The sequence below is a fragment of the Bison bison genome, unplaced genomic scaffold (genome assembly GCF_000754665.1).
Source record: "Bison bison bison isolate TAMUID 2011002044 unplaced genomic scaffold, Bison_UMD1.0 scf7180017864471, whole genome shotgun sequence".
Classification (NCBI taxonomy): Eukaryota; Metazoa; Chordata; class Mammalia; order Artiodactyla; family Bovidae; genus Bison; species Bison bison.
The window spans coordinates 33,743,725-33,766,447 of record NW_011495032.1 but is presented as its reverse complement, the minus strand read 5'-3'; the positions used below and the strand labels follow the sequence as shown (position 1 = coordinate 33,766,447).

Genomic DNA, 22,723 nt, shown 5'->3' with positions numbered 1-22,723 from the left:
GTGATTATCTGGGTCATGAAGATCTTTTTTGTATAGTTCTTTTCTGTATTCTTGCCACCTCTTCTTAATATCTTCTGCTTCTATTAGGTCCATACCATTACTGTCCTTTATCGAGCCCATCTTTGCATCGCTCGAAATCTTTCCTTGGTATTTCTAATTTTTTGAAGAGATCTCTAGTCTTTCCCATTCTGTTGTTTTCCTCTATTTCTTTGCATTGATCGCTGAGGAAGGCTTTCTTATCTCTTCTTGCTATTCTTTGGAACTCTGCATTCAGATGCTTATATCTTTCCTTTTCTCCTTTGCTTTTCGCTTCTCTTCTTTTCACAGCTATTTGTAATGTCTCCCCAGACAGCCATTTTGCTTTTTTGCATTTCTTTTCCATGGGGATGGTCTTGATCCCTGTTTCCTGTACAATGTCATGAACCTCAGTCAAACATATACACGTGTCCATTCTCCCCCAACACCTCTCCCATCCAGGCTGCCACATAATATTGAACAGAGTTCCATGTGCTATACAGTAGGTCCTTGTTTGTTATCCATTTAACATATAGCGATTCATACATGTCCATCCCAAACTCCCTGACTATCCCTTCCTCCCAGCCTTCGCCTGGCAACCATATTACTCAGCCATAAAAAAGAATCAAAGAATGCCATTTGCAGCAACATGGATGGACTTAGAGTATCATACTGAGTGAAGTAAGTCAGACTGCAAAGGAGAAATATCGTATGATATCATTTACATGTGGAGTCTAAAAAGAAATGATATAAATGAATTTACAAAACAGAAACAGACTCACAGACTTCAAGAACAAGATTAAAGTATTATGTTTCTTGATTTCCTGATGCCTTATATCACCACTTGTAATGTCTGGCCAGATGTAATACACTCCCATGAATAGACTGATCCCCAACTCCCTGCCTAATAAATAGACCTGTATGATGTCTCCTTGGTCTTGTCTGTCACATTCACATCATTTATAATTGTAAACCTAATAATATTAAACATCCCTCTCTATACTAAGTATATCTTATTTATCTAAATTATGTTCTATGTGAACTGTCATAAATGTTGAGCCTTATGGCTATAAACAAACTTGTGAGGACAGGAGTGGAGGTAAGAAGTTCCAAGGAGCAAAAAGAAGAGGAATCCTGAGAAAATATGGTATTCAAAAGGAGACTAAAACAAATTTTAAGTAGATAATATCATTCCTACTTATTATACAATTATTCAAAACAGTCAAATGTGTAAGTATATGAGAATATTTTAAGACAATAGCATTTTTCACCACGGTGTTCTCAATTTGATTTGTGAAAGCATTATTTATCATTTCTTGCATGCTTACTGTCCCAACACCAAATCCATATCAATTCCTTTGGAAAAATTTGTAGATGTTTGATAGGAATTTAATATTTTTACTTTTATTATGACATTTAAATATATTTTCCTGTTATTGCTTATTATAATTGTATGTATTAGATATTAGAAATTGTAAACATAAATATATAAAGTGACTTAGTATAATATAGATTATGCTCATAGTTATATCACCAGTTTTTAGTCTCTCCATATAATATTCTTTTGTATCCAGTTTATTATTGGAGTTTTTGACATTTGCTCATTAGGTCGTGCTTTTATTATGCTTAGTATTATACTGTGATTTTCTAAAATCTCTATTCATAGAGATGATATAATTTTAGCGTTATAGGCTGATTTGAGATGGAGAGTAATTTAGAAATTAACTTTGATTTACCTAAAATGCCTAATTCCTGATAATTCAACCACAGAAAATTTTAAATTCATTGTTCACATACTCATGGTACTACCAAAGGAGAGTTTACATCTCACTTGTATATGAAATTCAGTGTTAAGCCTAATGCCTATCATTTCCTCATCTTCATTAATTCATGATCATATTGACATATTCCTAGTGACTGTGATTAAATATTTCTAGGAAAAATGTGTTGTTACCAAATACTGTTGCAGTGTAATCTCACTGGGAATAAATGACAGAAAGAAAATATTGATGTCCTTCTAGAAAATCACTGGACAGTTTTGCGGATTGAAAATCTATACTAGCAGCATCCCCTTTTGTACTTCTGAAAATGCTCTTCCTAGAGGACATTTCGCCATCCACTGAGGTCTCAGTAGCTAAACTAGATGAATACATTCCAGAAGAAAAGGCACCCATTTTTCTTTCTTTATTTTGTTTTTTTTCCCCTCACACTTTTTAGGGACCTGACAACTGTACAAAGTGCTCCCATTTCAAGGATGGCCCGAACTGTGTGGAAAAATGTCCAGATGGCTTACAGGGGGCAAACAGTTTCATTTTCAAGTATGCTGATCAAGATCGAGAGTGCCACCCGTGCCATCCAAACTGCACCCAAGGGTAAGCAACTTTACTGGCCAAAAACTCAATCAAGTGCATGTTGCTAATCAAAAGGTACACACATACATGTTTATCCCTAAGGCAGTCTAGTAAATATGTGATACTCTCATGTAAAATTCTATTGATCTTTATATATGTTGATTTTAAGAGAAATCATTTCTGCGAGAATGCTTTATGGAATTGAATTTATACCCACTAAAATGTTTCTATTTAACATTTTTTAATAACTTCTATCGACACCTTCATGAAGCTGGTATCACATATACATTGTGTGCAGTGTAGAAATTCTTCCAAATTTTGCTGGAAACTAAAGATATAAGAAAAAACAAGCAATTATACTTTTGAGATTCCACTTGATAAAAGTCTTTCACAGAGACTTTATGTTTCTTTGTTGTTACAGTCAACTTAAAGTAAGGATCTCTCTTTGATAAATGCTGCCTTGTATTACTCCTTCAACAAAATATAAGCAAAAGCAGTGATGATAAAAAAAGGAATTTAGTGATACGCATATTAATAAAAATGCAAGTACATTTTGTGAAAGTAATTCTATCATAGGTTAGCATATTACCTAATGTAACCGATGTAGGACAATTCAAAGATGGGTACACATTTTTTTTAACTTTTCAAAGGATGCATTGTTAAAATGAATAATAATTAGAATACCTTTGATATTGATAACAGTTGAATAACAAAGACATTACAGAAAGAAGAAAAGCACTGAACTATAAAAGAAATAGTGTCACTGCATCTAACGAATCTCAACAACTATTTCTTTAAAAGACAGCAAACCTATTTTAATAAGGACTTTTCCTTTTCTTTTTTTCCTCTAGAAGGTGAATAAATTTAGAATTGAGAGCAGGTTCACATGCTCTATCCTCCTTCTGTCCAAAAATCCTCTTCACCATTGCACACATGCACACACACACGTACAAGCACACGCACACTTGTGGAGAATCATCTTGGGTGCTTTAGATTTGGCAGGAAAGTATGAGATTCCGTAAAGAGATTTTCTGCCAGATTAAAGGCTGGCTAATAGGGAATACTGAAGAAGTAAAGTAAACCACATCATTTTCTGCCAAGAGGACATCAATTTGCAGATGCTGCTTCAATTCCCTGCAGGTCAAGAAATCAGCTTAAGTCACTCTGTGAAGTGGCGTATTCTCAAAAGGTAAAGTAATATTCTGCCATTCAAATTCAGCTTGGAAGAGCTAATGCCACCTCACTGGTTTACACATAAACACATAGTTTGAGGATACTGAAATAGTCACAAAGACACTTTGCTTCAAGGAAACTAGAAAAAATAAGCTGCTCCCCTGGAGAGTTTTTGGCCCTCTCAGGTTAAGGATATTTCATGAAGAAACTGGTACTGTTGGAGCAGGAGAATCAGCAACAGAGAGGGAAAACTTTGCCTGCTAAAGTAATCATCCACAAGAGGGTTTTATTGTTTTGCAGCTAAAATTAAACCAGTAAATTATTCAATATAATGTTGATGTCAACAGCTGTTGCCATTCAAAATGAGACCTTTTGCTGTTTTTGCAAATCTAATTACAACAAAGCCATTAGGGAAATGAAAGTGAGATCTCAGAGCCATACAGAGTCTGGATGCCTGGCTGGTATGTCTTTCTCCTAGTCCTTTTAAATCATGATTACACAATAAAGGAAAAGATATATAGTGGTGGGAAAGTAGGAGGGACAACAAAGAGATCAGTTTACCACAGTTACAAACATTGGATGTCAACCAAAAGGGAGGATGAAGGTGGAATAGGAAAGAAATCTGACCAGATCATTTGAGAACTCTAGTAAAGATGGCTTTAAATTCACTCCTGCAGAATGATGGGGAGATGGAATTTGAATAGTGTATTCCCTGATATCTTCTAAAGTAAATGAATTCTATCACTGACTTAGTCCTGACAGATACTTATCTTTGTTTACATTTAGCTTCCTGCCATCCTTTTTCTAACACCCTCTGTATTGTCTGGGTTCACTCATCTGCATGATAGTTCTATGGTCTCAGCCCCAGAACGGACTAGGAATTTGGAATTTTTAAGTGCCTAAATCTTCCTTCCTCTGTTCACTACTGTGGTGCTCTGTACTTTGAGATACTTTTAAAGAAGCAGTGAGGTGCTCTGTGCACTCAGTCCCACTTTTTCAAATTGATCATGTAGTGATAGAATCTTTTCTTAGATCACAGGGGCAGTAGGGATGATGGGATGAGTGACTATTTTTATTCTAAACACACATAATAACTAAGCCATCAGTAAGTGTGAACTTAACCAGGCCGCCTCTACTTTGGGAAACAGCTTCTTTTGTTAATATATGCCAATATTATGTCAGCTAGATAATGCAGAAACCAAGTTAATGAAAATAGTCTTTCAAATCACATTTTTCAGAAGGAAAATTCTAATTCTGAATATTGTTTAATGATTGCCTGAAAATAAAATTATCTATGTAATACCTTAAAAGCACTTTTACTACTCTAAAGGTATAATACATTAAATGTATTAACTCTAATAAGTTCTTTAGATATTTTAAAAATTTGTGATCCATTTAGCTATTATCAGGGGAGTCTCACTAATATTCCTAGAGAAAAAGGTTATAACATTGTCTCTTCTTGCCTTGACTAGAGGACTTTTATTTAAGCAACATTTCCCATTTCATTCATTCTTCAACTTTGCTATACTGAACACCTACTGTGTATCAGATCCAGTTATAGCTAAGTTCAGAAATAAATAAGACACAGCTCCTGACCACTAGGAAGTCACAGTCCAGTGAATTTTTATTCTTGCAATTTGTATCTCTCCTCCATTAGTGATCCCTCTCTATATTTTGAAGCGATTAACAGGAATTTAAAACATAGAAATGATATGCATATGTAAAATTAGCAAGATAGAAATTTTAAAAGAGGATTTGTAACCTAAATTTATAGGGCAAAGATTAGTTTCTTTACTATCACTTACATTCATGAAGAATGTCAATTTAATTTTGTTTTGAGACATGAACTAGGATATTTATTTTTATAGGGCATCTTTTAAAAATTCCATTTAAGGTTTTTAGTAATATTAGAATCATGGTTTCATATATAATTTTCTATATGCATTAATATTTTTCTTATTACTTCTTGTTATATTTTAAATGTATATAGTGAAAGAATTTTCATTAATGGAGAAAACAAGTAGGGCTGCTTGTGGGATTATTGTCAATACTTTTGTAATAACATTTTAAAATACCCTTTCATTTTAATTTTAAAATTTAGAAAACATTTTATCAAAGTATCTCAACTATGTTACTTCTATGGGTACATCAAGGTGTTTATAAATCAGTAAGTACAAGCATATGTTAAACACAGTTCAATATTTCAAATTTCAGTGTTTTTAATAACATAGTTTCTCTTTCTGAATTTTCTGAAAAGTATCTATTTTAGGATACTGATTATGTAGAGAATGGTATTATTCCATATTCTTATTCAGTCTCTTATTTGGGATTTTGACTTCAAAAGTTTGATGTTTCCATTATTTTTTTATTTTCCTGAATCAATATGAATTGCTATGCAAACTTGTTGCTTATATAGAGTTGACATAGAATATATGTATTAAATACACAGCAACTTGTATTGAGTTTAAAAATATGGCCACTTCAGTCATACTCTTATTCTTCTTCCTTTTCCATTTTTCTTTTATCCTCAACTTATGTATACCTTGAAATTTCAAATATCCTACAAAATTTCCTAGATAAACTTTCTTGACCTCACATCCTGCCCCCTCCAGAGCTCCTCCCTTTTCCTTTGCTTCTATTCTCATATTTCCAATTTGCTTGTCATAACCACCTAAATTCTAGTGACCCTGACAATGTCAACTAACATACTTTTAGCAGTTCTCTTTCTAGACCTGTCTTGTACTGAAAATGATGATCATCCAATTCCTGAAGTTTTTTCATGACTTGGATTGCCACGACACGGCAGTTAATTAATTTTACTCAATCATATTTTCCTGTTTCTGGCGTATGAGCTCATCTGATATCATTTACGAATTTTTGGAGTTCTTTGGGTTTCAGTCTCACTCTTTGTTCTCCTCACTTTAAAGATGCTTCTCCAGCCATCACATCTATTTTACATGATTTCAGCCTTCTTCTGTATGCTGTTTCAAAGCTGGATCATTGTACTTGTGCCTCCAGCTTCCCCCTTCTCCTCCGAAACTCCTCCCCACTGCTCATCTCTCCAGCTGCTGAGGAACATTTCTACCTGGATGTAGGACAACCACACTAAACTCTAGGTAACCATGAACTGAAATTATCACCCTCTCCTGCGTGAAAAGACACGCACAAAAGGTGTCGCCTTCTGTCCGGCATTCTCCCACCAATGGTACCACTGTTCTCCAAGTTTGAAATATGAGTCATCTTTAACTCCTGGGCTCTATCCACTTCCATCATCAAACCAGCCATCAACTACTTTTTTTTTAACCTCCCCATACCTTTCTTAAATGTGTCCCATTGTCTCTTATCCTAGTTACCATTCTCCCCATTTAGCATCATCATCTCTCTCTTACCTAGACTAAAACAGCCTCAGGGCCAAAGAAATCTATCTGAGGGCTTCTAGCTGACTAGTCTTTACAGGGCAAAGAGATCAATGTTATAACATATCCAGCAAGTTCCCAACTTCCTTAAAACCCTGCAGTGGTGTCCCGCTAAGTTTATTTTTAAGCAGATGGTATTCAAGTTCTGGTTTCTATTAAATGATCTAGCTTCTTTTTTTCCTTCTGCCTGTTGTGTCATATTTTGTTCTCTAACTGTTCAGATTTATTTGTATCTGTGCATACACAACCTACCTTTCCTCAGATCTATGTTTTTGCTGCTGCTCTTTCTTACACCTTAGGAGTTATTGTCACTCCAATCCAGGGCTCAGGACCCTGAACTTCAGCCTCTTAATTTCTCCATGAAGGTTACCATGATCTTCTGAAGCTGCCTATCCCTCCTCCACATCTCCTAAGCCACTCTTTTATGTCCCTTATTACATTTATCATTTTATACAATACACATATGTTTATGCATCTGTCTCTTTCATTAAATTGTAAGATCATTAAGAATAGGAAAAATGTCCAATTCATCTTTTTCTCCCCCAAGCTCCTGGAATAGTAGGAACACTTAGAAGACATGTGACAAAGGGTTTTGTTTTGTTTCATTCATTTAAATGAATGAAAATCTTTCATTTCTCACACTTTCCCCTCAAGTTAAATGTTGCTTTCACATATTTTTATCTTTCAAAGATGATTAGAAAGACACAGTTTGCAAACTAACCATAGCTTTCAGATTATCACTTAGTCATAAGAAGTAGATGATTGATTTTACAAAAATGGCAATATCGTATTAAAAAAAACATTTTGAAGGAGATATAATAGGAAACTAGAAAAAAAATGACTCCCTTAGAATAAAAGAAAGCCGTCTAATACAATTTGGAATCTTTTATAGCAATTAAATTTTTATTTTTAGAAATGGTTCTCATTATGGATTATGGAACCAATCCAATGCTATGTGCTCTGTATTTTAATTTTAATTTATTTGGTTTTTTAAAAGATTTTTTCAGTGTATATTTTATTTGCTTTTGTTGAAACACCTTTTTCTTGTATTTCTGTACATTAAATTTTTTCTGGGCCACTCAAAGCCAATTTTCAAAAGAAAAATAATTTTTCACCTAGTAAGATTATGATAACTGATATTGATTAAGTAGGAAAATAGTGACTTAATTATTGTCATACAGAGTTATATTTGTTTACTACTGTTCTATAATTTTCTATAGATATAATGGACAGTCTGGCCTTATACATGAGAACTTTATTAATTCACTATATAATGATTTTAATTTCAGCTTCTTTTTCAGTTTTAGAAGTGAGGATTTGGAAAAAAAAAATATTGCTAGCAGAATTAGTTCAATCAATCATAGCTGTACAAGGAACCTTGATAATGCACTAGAGCTGTATGTCTATAATGAGAGAAAAGGGAAAGAAATACAATTCAAATGCACTGGAAGATGGAAGGAATAATATTTCTATGGTATTTCAGAATCAGAATTTTGTGTACTTACATTATTTGACTTAAATATTAACCTCAGTGGATTCTGTAGTTACCTGAGTCTCAATTTATTCATTTCCTTGTGGTGTATTTATTTGTTATTGTTTGCGTTAATTATTATTGCAGTTTATTAAACTGTTTTTATTTGCCTGTTATGGCACTGCTCTTTTAAAAACAAGTTCAAGATAAACTGCAGTATGGTGAAACAAGTTAATCTGCTTTTTAAATGAATTCATGTTTATAGATAAGTATGTTTTAAAGACAGTCACAACCAAGGGATGGAGTAATGTGATTATGTAAAGTAACCATGAGAATAGCATTAAAGGTTGTTAACTCATTTTCTGCTAAAATCAATTTTTAATGAGTATAAAGCATCAGGTTATTCTATTACATTGAATAGCTCATGTTTCCTTTTTCATTTATTTTGTTTTTCACTTAACCTTAGAACATTTTAGAAGCAGCTGTATACATGAGACCAATTATAGCCATTGAGATATTAAATTCTTCATCAAGACATATAATCATGAATGATGCTAATGAATTTAAAGTGTTAGAAATGAACAGTATGTGTTTGGAAGTTATCCACAGAAACAGATTACACTTTTCTTTACATGGACTTGTTTCTCTGCATTCCATTTATGTGGTATTTGCACTTCTGGGCATCCATCAAGTAATCATCTTCTCACCAGCTTTAAATTCATGATGTTCCAAAGTTGTCTAATAACTATAATTAGGGTTTGACACAATTGGTATTGGTCTTCCTGATTCTTTTGAAAAATGACTAATTTTTCTTTCCTTGTATTTTTACAATTTGGACCTTCTGCAGGTGCATAGGCTCAAGTATAGAAGACTGCATCGGCCTGATGGATAGGTACTTGGTGTGCTTGCTTCCCATGTTCTTCCTCCGAGGCTCCGTGTGAGCACGGGTGCATGTGTGTGCATGCCACTGTGAATGGAGAATGATGTTTTCTGTTCTGTAATTGCCTGCAGGTGTAGCGGCCCCACTAGTCATGACTGCATTTACTACCTTTGGACGGGCCATTCCACTTTACCACAACATGCTAGGTAACATCTACCATGTTTCCATTTTGTCATTCAAATCCTTTCCCAATTATCATGGATAAAAAAAAAAAAAGAAACAAAGAAACTACTAACCAGTTGGGTAAAGTTTATAATATGTTACATCAGGGAGTAATGAGAGAGGTATATAACTCTTTACATTTCAAGCCATATTTCTTACCTCTTCTTCCTTTATTCATTAAGATTTTGGAATCCAAATTAGTAATATCATTGATTTCTTTAATTTTGTATAATTTAAACATGATTTTAAATATTAACCTAGAACTTTAATAGAATCTTTATGTTCTTAATTATGTAGATGATTGCAGAAAGAAATATCTTTAAGAGGGTAATTTGCAAAAGTCGATCTGTTTTCTGAGGTGTTTCTTACTTGATTTAATTTCTGACTTTATTTTGAACTGATTGGTATATTCCCTAGGTATCAGGATTACTATAAACTAAAGACTGTATAGAAAATATTTAGTATAATACAAGTTAAAAAACAAAGTATTATGTTTATACAAAAACCTATATACAAATGCTTGTAATGGCTTTATTCAAAATCACCAGGACCTGGAAATTATTCAGATGTCTTTGAATTGTGGTATATCCATACCTTGTAAAATCACTCAGTAATAGAAGGAACAAACTGCTAATATACACAAAACATGGATGGATCTCAAAAGCAGTATGCTAACTGAAAGAAGCTAGGTTTTAAAGAGTACATACTATAGGATTCCATTTATATGATGTTTTGGAAAAGGCAGAACGATGGAGAATGAAACTGATCAGAGTTGCCAGGAACTGGGGTGGCAGCAGAGGGAGATGAGATCTATTACAAAAAGTTGTGAGGCAATTTAAAGAGATGATGGAACTATTCTGTATCTTAATAGTGATGATGGCTGCATGAACGTATGGACTTGTCAAAAATGGCCATACTTTACATTAAGAAGAATGAATTTTACTGTACATAAATTATACCTCAATAAATTTGACTTTAAAACATGTCGTGTTTAGGAAAATAGCAACTGTACAATGTGGTATGGAAATACTGTTAGCTTTCTTTATGAAACAAATTAATTGTATCTTTTGGAAGAGAAAATAGTGCTAAATTACAATTAGCAAAGTAACCATTTTGGATAAAGCACTGCTTTTTAATGTAAACTTTTGACTGAAGTGTAACATATGTATTGTAAAAATATGCACAACATAAATGTAAAGCTCAATAAATTTTTCCAAATGAAGCATTCGTGTAATCATCAGCCAGATCAAGAAACAGAATAGTATCAGAACCAGAAACACTTCTTGAGGCCCGTTTCCCTTGAGCTAACAATGCAGGTCAATTTGCCTGTTTTTGTACTTTATATACATTGAATCATGCACTATGTACTCTTTACATCTGACTTCTTTTGCAAAATATTATATAAACGAGATTCATCTATGTCATTTAATTTAGTTGTAGTTTTTATTTATATGATATTTTGCCTTTAAATGTGTTTAAAACAGTCAAACGTATTTCTTATTAGTAAATTATTTTTTAATAAAATAAATACAGAAATCAAATTCTAAAAAGAAGAATGTGGTAATTAAGTGATTTATACAACAGTGGCACTTTGGCATTTGGGCACAATCAAGATCTATTAATACAAGTGTTTAGAGCAATGTCAAATTATGAAAAAAAATAATAAATGAGAGAGAAACAGAGAGAGACAAGGAGGGAAAGAGAACCTAAGGCCCAAACTGCAGTTTTATACACAAATATCTGTTTACTCCTATATATATATTTTTCCTCCTTGAGACTTTGTTGAGTCACTGTACTATCACTTTGAAGCATGTATACGCATTTGTTTTTAATGATTTTTTATAATCATTGCAACCAGTTAACAAGAGGCAATATAGTATGGTGGTTAAATGTTCTGTCTTTGGAATCAGATTTTCTACTATTTTTTAGATGTGTGACTGTAGGTAAGTTCCTTAAATTATCTGAGCTTCGCTTTCTTCATTATACAATAGGACTATTAATATCATTCGTAAGTTGGCTTGGAGGATTGAGTGAGTCAATAAGATAGTGCTTGGTTTAGCAAAATCACTCAGTACATATTACTTATCATTTCTCTAGATAGAAAATATTTTAAATGGTAGGGATGGAGGAGCATACCTCTCCAAAGGGTAGCAAGTCTCTGAGTAACTCAGGGAGCTTTGATATGTCCCTCTGCCCCTTTGATAGGCCCTTTAAAGGAAGGGAGGACATTTCTTTCATCATCTTGAAAATCGCTATCTTAACGAGGGCCACTGGTACCAATGACAATAGGTCAGAGGCATAGACATATGGAGAGGCAGAGAAAGTGTTAAAACCATAGTGATAGATGACTTAGGTTTTCAGTGATAGTAATTGAGGTTTATCACTCAAAATCATAGTGTGTCTTACAAATTAATATTTCCAACATTTAAATAAAAGTGGTTTGGAAATTTTCATTCCTGTTGTTTACATAGATTTCCAGGCCATTCCTTTTAGGCTTAGGTTAACAGGTCAAATTCATATTAGCTTTCCCATAAATAAGTGTGGGTTTTCCTGGTGGCTCAGATGGTAAAGAAACTGCCTGCAATGCAGGAGACCTGGGTTTGATCCCTGGGTTGGGAAGATCCCCTGGAGGAGGGCATGACAGCCTGGAGAATCCCCATGGACAGAGGAGCCTGGCGGGCTACAGTGCATGGGATCACAAAGACTCAAACACAACTGAAGTGACTCAGCACTACACAGGACTGGATATAGATTGTAGAGTTCAGCCCATCATTCTGACGAAAAATCACCTGTAGACCTTGATACAGGTGAAGAGCAGAGATTCTTGAATATAAAAACCTGGGGTCAAGTATTGACTCGACAATATTTTTTATCTGCAAAATGAGGACAATAATGGCAATTTTTAAAGTGGAAGTTCTTATATCTCATAAAATTGGTGTGAAGATTAACTGAAATAATGAAAAGGAACCACTGTTTAGTATGTGTGCACTGATGGTAGTTATGAATCTAGTTGAAATATTAGTAAAATAATCTTTTTAAAAATTTCATGAGGTTGTGCTCTATTAGTATTTTATAGCAGGTCACTAATCCAGTAATTCAATGGTATGGAATTAACACATCCAAATTTCTCAGGTTCTAAGCACCTAAATTTTGTATTACATTTCTTAGTATAATGATTTCAAATAATTGATAGTAGATAGCTAATTGTTCCTTTTAGATATCTTTGCTGCTGCTGCTGCTAAGTCGTTTCAGTCGTGTCCGACTCTGTGTGACCCCAGAGACAGCAGCCCAACAGGCTCCCCCGTCCCTGGGATTCTCCAGGCAAGAACACTGGAGTGGGTTGCCATTTCCTTCTCCAATGCATGAAAGTGAAAAGTGAAAGTGAAGTCGCTCAGTCATGTCTGACCCTCAGCGACCCCATGGACTGCAGCCTACCAGGCTCCTCCATCCATGGGATTTTCCAGGCAAGAGTACTGAAGTGGGGTGCCATTGCCTTCTCTGAGATATCTGTAATTAATATCTGTTTTTAACATAAATTTAAGGCAGTTTAAGTTATTCTATTCTTATGTTGACTTTTACATTATGTTGACTCTGTTCTTCAGTTGTATTGACTTGTTGACTGACTTATCAGATGCTGTTTATAAGGCAGTTGGAATTTGTATAAAAGATTTAGCTTGGACATTTCAGAAAATATTTATGAGTGTGGAGTGTTTTGACATGTGTTGGATGAGAAAGAACAAGTATCTCCTTTCAGGTCCTTAGTATTGCAGTAAATGCTTACTTCTCAGATATGGGGTGGATATATGTTTAATTGAAAGCAGGGAACTAGTTTAGCAATATTATATTTCAGGTCATTTCTCATTTTTAAATTCCAGCACAGTTTAAGCTTCTATCTTAATTGATTAAAGTAAATTTTATATAATAGGAGGACAAAAACATGATAGAAAATACTTGTTTTAAGTTTCATACATAATATTTTAAGTGGGAGATTATCCAAAACCTAGTTTTCTTTTAGTCACAGAAAATTACATTGAGCATGTCAATGTGGTCATTTCAAGATATTTAAAGTTCATACTCCCTACTGCCCCATTATCCTCTATTCTGTTTCCTAAACCAGCAGGAAAAGAGATTGAAGATTTAAATGAAAACAGGTGAAATGTTTCCAATTTTGATCGACTTTCATTTTCTAAGCAGTGTTATTCTTTCCCAACCCTGCAATTTACGAATTGGTTTTCCACACTCCATTTACCTTGTAGGCTGCTGCTGGAATTTCTTCCAGGAAGATTGGATAGGATAGAATAGAATTTATTTTTTTACTTGTAGTCTCCTAGAATATGCTACATACAATGAAAATAATGCTTGATATTTTGAAACTTCTCCATACTTTCCTTATTTGAAATAAATTCCTTAAAAATAGCATTTAGCTTTAATGTTCTTCCTATTCCATCAAGAATCTTATGAAGAAATGCATTTAGAAAAGTTTTATTTTTAATATTCTTGATGCTATTTATTTTAGCTTGTATATATGCTGTTTTTGTATAGATTCTGCTGGAACAATGTATTCTATTCTATTCTATTTCAGTTTCTTAGTCAAATATATATCCAGAGCTTTTAAAAAATCTTAGCTTCTTACTCTCCTGGAGCCTAAATTTGTTCATCTCAACAAGGAAAGACTCTGTTGGCAAAGCATTTTTTTTTTTTAGTTAGCAATTCAAACTTCACTAATTTTTTATTGAATTTATAACTGACAGAAATTATAACAGCTAATAGATGTATGTTCAAACATTTTTATATGGCTATTTGTTTCAACTCAATTATTCTAGATGCTTCACAATATGAAATAAGGTAACTGAACTTAGTTTAACTCCCTAAATCTCATATAGGCAGACATGTGAAAAGTTTCATGCCTGTGTCACACTTTTACTTTACGATATAGTTGCTGCTGTTGCTGCTAAGTCGCTTCAGTCGTGTCCGACTCTGTGCGACCCCATAGACAGCAGCCCAACAGGCTCCGCCGTCCCTGGGATTCTCCAGGCAAGAACACTGGAGTAGGTTGCCATTTCCTTCTCCAATGCATGAAAGTGAAAAGTGAAGTGAAGTCACTCAGTCGTGTCCAACTCTTTGCGACCCCATGGACTGTAGCCTACCAGGCTCCATCCATGAGATTTTCCGGGCAAGAATACTGGAGTGGGTTGCCATTTCCTTCTCCAGAGGATCTTCCCAACCCAGTGATCAAACCTGGGTCTCCTGCATTGCAGGCAGAGGCTTTACCCTCTGAGCCACCAGGGAAGCCCCAATGGTATCATGGTTTTCCCTCAAAACCTATTTTGAAATTCAAAATATCATAGATCTGGATTGTATACTTGATAACTAAATGATACAGTTTAAAAAAAACAAACAGCTTTGTGATTAGGGAGGGTGAATGAATTGTTCAACTACTATATGCTTTCTATTACCATGTAAACAATTACCATAAACATAGCAGCTTAAAAACAGAAACAAAAATAAAAGAACAGTTCTATAGGTAGCACAGGCATGGCTAGGTTCTCTCCTTAGGATGTCACCAGGCTGAAATCAAGGTGCTGTCTGGACTGTGTTCTAAACCAGAGCTGGGAGTCCTCTCCCAAGTTTAGTCAGGTGATTGGCAGAATCCAAGTATTTGCAGCTGTAGCACTGTGGCTGTCTTCCATTGCTTGCTCTTTGCTATGGGCATGTAGCATGTCACGTAGCCTGTTCCATCTTTAAAGATGGTGACTGTGTGCCAGTTTTCTCATTATTGAATCTTTTAGTCTTTATCTCTGTGACCTCTAGACTCATTCAAAGTCACCTGAGATTAGATCAGGCCTACCTGATTGTCTCTCTGTCTCAAGGTCAAGTGATTTGGGACCTTAATTGCACTGCAAAATTCTTTTACAATTCACCTAGAATAGTATTTGATTGAATATCTGGGTAAATGTATGTTTATACACTAGAGGCTGAAATCCTGGGAGCCATCTTTGAATTCTGCCTACCTGGCCTACTATATTACTTCCAATGATTTTTTTCTTATTTCTTCCTGTTCTGGAAGGAATTCTGTTTCCTTCATCCCAGATAACTTTGCCATATAAGAACACCTTTAAGTCCAAGAGAAATTGGTCTCACTAACTTCAAATAATATATTCTTTGTTTGTCTGAAAAAGAGCGAAAAAAAACACTTAAATTATTATCCTAGAAGTAAAATCAGGGTTCTTTTGTACATTTATTTTCTATAAGGTAAGGGGTCAATATACACACTGGCTGTAGGTGTTCAGTACTCCATTTGTGACCAGTAATTCACAGAATAATCAGGATCAAACTGCCCCAATGTTAACACCAAATTTATGGCATTTCTTTTTATTTATCAGAAAGGTGAGTCTTCTCTAAGAGTGCTCTGCTGATGCTACTGCTGCTAAGTCGCTTCACTTGTGTCCAACTCTGTGCTACGCCATAGATGGCAGCCCACCAGCCTCCCCGTCCCTGGGATTCTCCAGGCAAAAACACTGGAGTGGGTTGCCATTTCCTTCTCCAATGCATAAAAGTGAAAAGTGAAAGTGAAGTCGCTCAGTCCTGTCTGACTCTTAGCGACCCAATGGACTGCAGCCCACCAGGCTCCTCCGTCCATGGGATTTTCCAGGCAAGAGTACTGGAATGGGTTGTCATTGCCTTCTCCAAGAGTGCTCTAAACCTATTCTATTCAATATGGTAACCACAAGCCACATGTGATCACTAACTTTGAACATCGTTAAACAAATTGATATGTACTGTAACTGTAAAATGTACACTGGATTTTAAAGACACCATATGTAGAAGGGAACATAAACTATCTCATTAAAATTTTGCCATATTGATTCAAATGCTAGTCAGTTCAGTGGCTCAGTCATGTCCGACTCTTTGCAACCCCATGAATCGCAGCACGCCAGGCCTCCCTGTCCATCACCATCTCCTGGAGTTCACTCAAACTCACGTCCATCGAGTCAGTGATGCCATCCAGCCATGTCATCCTCTGTTGTCCCCTTTTCTCCTGCCCCCAATCTCACCCAGCATCAGAGTCTTTTCCAATGAGTCATTTTGGATATATCGGGTTAAATGGAATTTTATTATAATTAATTGCCTCTTTTAAAAATATGTCTATAAGAATATTATAAATAATCATTTGCTTGAATTAGATATTTCATGGACAGGACTGCTCTAGAGCTGTCATCATAAAACTTGGAATACTCTTATCAACAAAAACCTTATATCACAAATTCATCTATGCAATTATATAAATAGAGTTTATGATATATATTTAAAATAATGAAATAAAATTTCACATATAAAAGCTAAATTTTTTATTGCCTCCTCACTTTGGAGTTCACAGATTTTGATTCTAAAATGTGATATCTAGATGGAGAGGTAGTAGGTCTTTTTCCTATGAATATTTTGCGCAATAAGTGACAGTCTTATTCGCTCATTTGTATCCAACTTTGCAACCCCATGGACCGTAGCCCATGAGGCTCCTCTGTCCATGGGATTCTCCAGGCAAGAACATAAAAGTGGGTATCCTTTCCCATCTCCAGAGTATCTTCCCAACCCAGGGATCAAACCTGGGTCTCCTGCATTGCGGACAGAGTCTGCTCCTCCTGCCCCCAATCCCTTCCAGCATCACAGTCTTTTCCAATGAGTCAACTCTTCACCTCAGGTGGCCAAAGTATTGGAGTTTCAGCTTTAGCATCAGTCCTTCCAAAGAACACCCAGGACCTATTTCCTTTAGAAGGGACTGGTTGGATCTCCTTGCAGTCCAAGGGACTCTCAAGAGTCTTCTCCAACACCACACTTCAAAAGCATCAATTCTTCAGCACTCACCTTTCTTCACAGTCCAACTCTCACATCCATACACGACCACTGGAAAAACCATAGCCTTGACTAGATGGACATTTGTCAGCAAAGTAATGTCTTTGCTTTTTAGTATGCTGTCTAGGTTGGTCATAACTTTCCTTCCAAGGAGTAAGCATCTTTTAATTTCATGGCTGCAGTCACCATCTGCAGTGATTTTGGAGCCCCCAAAAATAAAGTCTGACACTGTTTCTACTGTTTGCCCGTCTATTTGCCATGAAGTGATGGGACCAGATGCCATGATACTTAGTTTTCTGAATGTTGAGCTTTACGCCAACTTTTCACTCTCTCTTTCACTTTCATCAAGAGGCTCTTTAGTTCTTCTTCACTTTCTTTCATAAGGATGGTGTCATCTGCATATCTGAGGTTAGTGATATTTCTCCTGGCAATCTTGATACCAGCTTGTGCTTGTTCCAGGCCAGCATTTCTCATGATGTACTCTGCATATAAGTTAAATAAGCAGGGTGACAATATAGAGCCTTGACATACTCCTTGTCCTATTTGGAAGCCGTGTTGTTCCATGTCCAGTTCTAACTGTTGCTTCCTGACCTGCATATAGGTTTCTCAAGAGGCAGATCAGGTGGTCTGGTGTGCCTATCTCTTTCAGAATTTTCCAGTTTCTTGTGATCCACACAGTCAAAGTCTTTGGCATAGTCAATAAAGCAGAAATAGATGTTTTTCTGGAACTCTCTTGATTTTTCCATGATCCAGCAGATGTTGGCAGTTTAATCTCTGGTTCCTCTGCCTTTTCTAAAACCAGCTTGAACATCTGGAAGTTCCCGGTTCACATACAGCTGAAGCCTGGCTTGGAGAATTTTGAGCATTACTTTACTAGCATGTGAGATGAGTGCAAAAGTGTGGTAGTTTAAGACTCTCTTAAAATTATATTTTGTAGCCAACATTTCTGTTAAAATATTGTTTCCATTTTTATATGTCATAAATGAGCAATATTTAAGCAGAAACATTTCTTAAGTGTAGGTCAAAGTCTCTATTTTTATGCCTTACACACATACTAAGATATAAATACATTCAGAAAAGAGTCCAAGGTATTTCCCCAGATAACAGACATACATTGGATTGAACCCTAAGAATCTTTTCCTTTTTTAATATTTCCTACTTAACTAAAGGAATCTAATTAACTGGGACCCCCTTCTGTGATGTGGTTATATAAAATGATATGTGGATATTAGCTTAAATTGCTCTCTTCATGATTTTTTCTTATTACCTCAGCACATTCCCTAACTAATCATTCTTTCATAAACATACAATTATTTTTAAACTATGTATGTAGGCAGGAGCTAATTAACAGAGAGCACTTTGATTTGCCAGTGAAATTCCTCACAGTTATTTTATTATTTGCTACCATCCCCCCTCAAACAAAAATAATATAATTTCATTTTAGTAATTTCATAGTAACTCATAACCAATGAAAGAATAATCCGGAAAGGGAAACCCACCTCTAATAAACTCTGAATGCTTGTAGCCATTGTGATTTTTATAGCATTCTGTTCCTCTGCCCAGAGTAAATGATTCCATATGTTTGAGTCATTTATGGAATAATTATAGGTACTTTTAGTAGATTTAAAAATAAAACAGCAATAGCAAAACCTCTTACTATAAAAAAGTTTACATATTGAAGGGGAAAAAACTCTTTCTTTTTTAAATGAAAAAAACCAAAATTATTTCTAAAATTGTTTCTTGTACTTCTGTATCGCAAATTCTAGAGTTCAAATCCCAAGTTCAAACCCCAGGGGAAATGCCACCATTGTACTGTGCACCAAAAAGAAAGAAGCAATGGAAAAATCAAAACGCCACTTCATATTTCTTTCTTAGAATAGTGTTGCTTTTTCCAAAATCTTCTCAGATTTAAAGCTTGATTTTTGCCATTCTTAAAAAAAAAAACCACAAAAACCCTAATATATGTCTATCAGGTGTACCACATTGTCACATTTAACTTTCATGATATAAAATAGTTAGCATCATTATCATTTAACAAATGAAACTGGTTCAGAGTAATTAAGCAATTTACAAAAAATCACTTAACTGATAAGTCAAAGAGCAAAGATTTGACCTCAATTGTGTCTGATTGATTGCAAAAACCACAGTTTCTTCTTTCTACTAGATTGGTTCCCAAGTGGAAGAACAGTTAAGAGCAATCCCTTTGGTGAGGATGATTTAATATTTTATAGCCTAATAAAACAATTTCACCCATTATCTTTCCTTTAGTCCTGGCTTTTCCCTATTTAGCTTTCTTCTGATGTATAGCATTTTATAATGCTTGTCCTCACACAGCATATTTGATTCTAATAATACACCTGGTATTGCTAGATCAGAATAGAGCAATACTTCCCATGTTCCAAACATATACTCTTGTAGAATGTAACATTATAATATAAATATATTTTTACTTTCTATATGTTAATACATTAGTGACAAAGCAAAGACATTTATGAATGAACATAGGTGATCTCTTAAATATTTTCTAAGGTGGCAGTTATTTATAAATTCTGGATGGATTTGGTAAAAGGGCTGTGGTTCCATATGAGAATTGCTTCCATCAGACCAGACACTAATTTGAAATTAATGCGGCCACCCCCAGACTAACTTATCAAATGTGGAATTAAGAATCGAAGCTTTATGGACACTCAGAAATAAAATATCAGACAATATAGTGCTGGGATTTGGCAGGGTTTTTTCTTTAGATTTTCCTCTCTGGTTTGTTTGTCCTGTAAGATTTGTGGGTTATGTAAGATTGATTGAACGTTGTAGTGAGGACAGAAGGTAGAGGATGAATCCCTAGATTATGAGTTACTTGATTGTGTTTCATAAGGTGAAAAGCACTTTCTGGTAAGAAAAAGTCTTCCCACTGTTGATACAATCAAACGTACCATATTTTGTTTTTTTTTTGAAATGCTAAAACAAGAAAAACTTCACTAATCTATGTATGCTGCTTAACAATAACCTGCCAGGAAATATTTGTTATATTTACTACATGTCACCACTGAGGAGAGAATGAACAAAAAATTCACACAATCCCTAATATAAAATTTATGGTGTAATAAAAGAGACAAAATATTCAATATCATTTTCTAATTATTTATTTGCATTTTTATTTACTGTGAGGAAAATTGTAAATGGATTGGATGGTGTTGTGATAGTAAAATAGAAAAATATTGCAGATGACATCTGGGTGTTTTATCTGACTTAACTGGGTGACAGATGAACTTAATTGCAAAACAGAAATAGAGACACAGATATAGAGAACAAACTTATGGATACCAATTCGGGGAAGAGGGTGGTGGGATGGGATGACTTGGGAGACTAGGATTAATATATATATACACTACTATGTATAAAATTTGCTGACTGTATAGAGCTTCTCCATCTTTAGCTGCAAAGAATATAATCAATCTGATTTCGGTGTTGACCATCTGGTGATGTCCATGTATAGCGTTGTCTTGTTGGAAGAGTGTGTTTGTTATGACCAGTGCATTTTCTTGGCAAAACTGTATTAGTCTTTGTCCTGCTTCATTCCGTATTCCAAGGCCAAATTTGCCTGTTACTTCAGGTGTTTCTTGACTTCCTACTTTTGCATTCCAATCCCGTATAATGAAAAGGACATCTTTTTTGGGTGTTAGTTCTAAAAGGTCTTGTAAGTCTTCACAGAACCATTCAACTTCAGCTTCAGACTTAAATTGAAGAAAGTAGGGAAAACCACTAGACTATTCAGGTATGACCTAAATCAAATCCCTTATGATTATACAGTGGAAGTGAGAAATAGATTTAAGGGCCTAGATCTGATACATAGAGTGCCTGATGAGCTATGGAATGAGGTTCGTGACATTGTACAGGAGACAGGGATCAAGACCATCCCCATGGAAAAGAAATGCAAAAAAGCAAAATGGCTGTCGGGGGAGGCCTTACAAATAGCTGTCAAAAGAAGAGAAGCAAAAAGCAAAGGAGAAAAGGAAAGACATAAACATTTGAATGCAGAGTTCCAAAGAATAGCAAGAAGAGATAAGAAAGCCTTCTTTAGTGATAAATGCAAAGAAATAGAGGAAAATAACAGAATGGGAAAGACTAGAGATCTCGTCAAGAAAAACAGAGATACCAAAGGAACATTTCATGCAAAGATGGGCTCGATAAAGGACAGAAATGGTATGGACCTAACAGAAGCAGAAGATATTAAGAAGAGATGGCAAGAATACACAGAAGAACTGTACCAAAAAGATCTTCATGACCCAGATAATCATGATGGTATGATCACTCACCTAGAGCCAGACATCCTGGAACGTGAAGTCAAGTGGGCCTTGGAAAGCATCACTACGAACAAAGCTAGTGGAGGTGATGGAATTCCAGTTGAGCTATTCCAAATCCTGAAAGATGATGCTGTGAAAGTGCTGCACTCAATATGCCAGCAAATATGGAAAACTCAGCAGTGGCCACAGGACTGGAAAAGGTCAGTTTTCATTCTAATCCCAAAGAAAGGCAATGCCAAAGAATGCTCAAACTACTACACAATTGCACTCATCTCACATGCTAGTAAAGTAATGCTTAAAATTCTCCAAGCCAGGCTTCAGTAATATGTGAACCGTGAACTTCCTGATGTTCAAACTGGTTTTAGAAAAGATAGAGGAACCAGAGATCAAATTGCCAACATCCGCTGGATCATGGAAAAAGCAAGAGAGTTCCAGAAAAGCATCTATTTCTGCTGTATTGACTATGCCAAAGCCTCTGACTGTGTGGACCACAATAAACTTTGGAAAATTCTGAAAGAGATAGAAAAACCAGACCACCTGACCTGCCTCTTGAGAAATTTGCATGGAGGTCAGGAAGCAACAGTTAGAATTGGACATGGAACAACAGACTGGTTCCAAATAGGAAAAGGAGTATGTCAAGGCTGTATAATGTCACCCTGTTTATATGCAGAGTACATCATAAGAAACGCTGGACTGGAAGAAACACAAGCTGGAATCAAGATTTCCGGGTTAAATATCAATAACCTCAGATATGCAGATGACACCACCCTTATGGCAGAAAGTGAAGAGGAACTCTAAAGCCTCTTGATGAAGGTGAAAGTGAAGAGTGAAAAAGTTGGCTTAAAGCTCAACATTCAGAAAACAAAGATCATGGCATCTGGCCCCATCACTTCATGGGAAATAGATGGGGAAACAGTGGAAACAGTGTCAGACTTTGTTTTTCTGGGCTCCAAAATCACTACAGATGGTGACTGCAGCCATGAAATTAAAAGATGCTTACTCCTTGTAAGGAAAGTTATGACCAACCTAGATAGCATATTCAA

At 35.3% G+C, this 22,723-nt stretch overlaps 1 protein-coding gene across 1 annotated transcript in view; it reads left to right on the top strand.

The window, feature by feature from the left end:
- Positions 1–22,723, top strand: part of ERBB4 (erb-b2 receptor tyrosine kinase 4) — a 1,285,626-nt gene that overhangs the window by 989,050 nt on the left and 273,853 nt on the right. Inside the window, 2 exon segments of the mRNA XM_010861119.1 lie at positions 2,233–2,387; positions 9,438–9,512. Of these exon segments, the coding sequence (XP_010859421.1) occupies positions 2,233–2,387; positions 9,438–9,512 (230 nt within the window).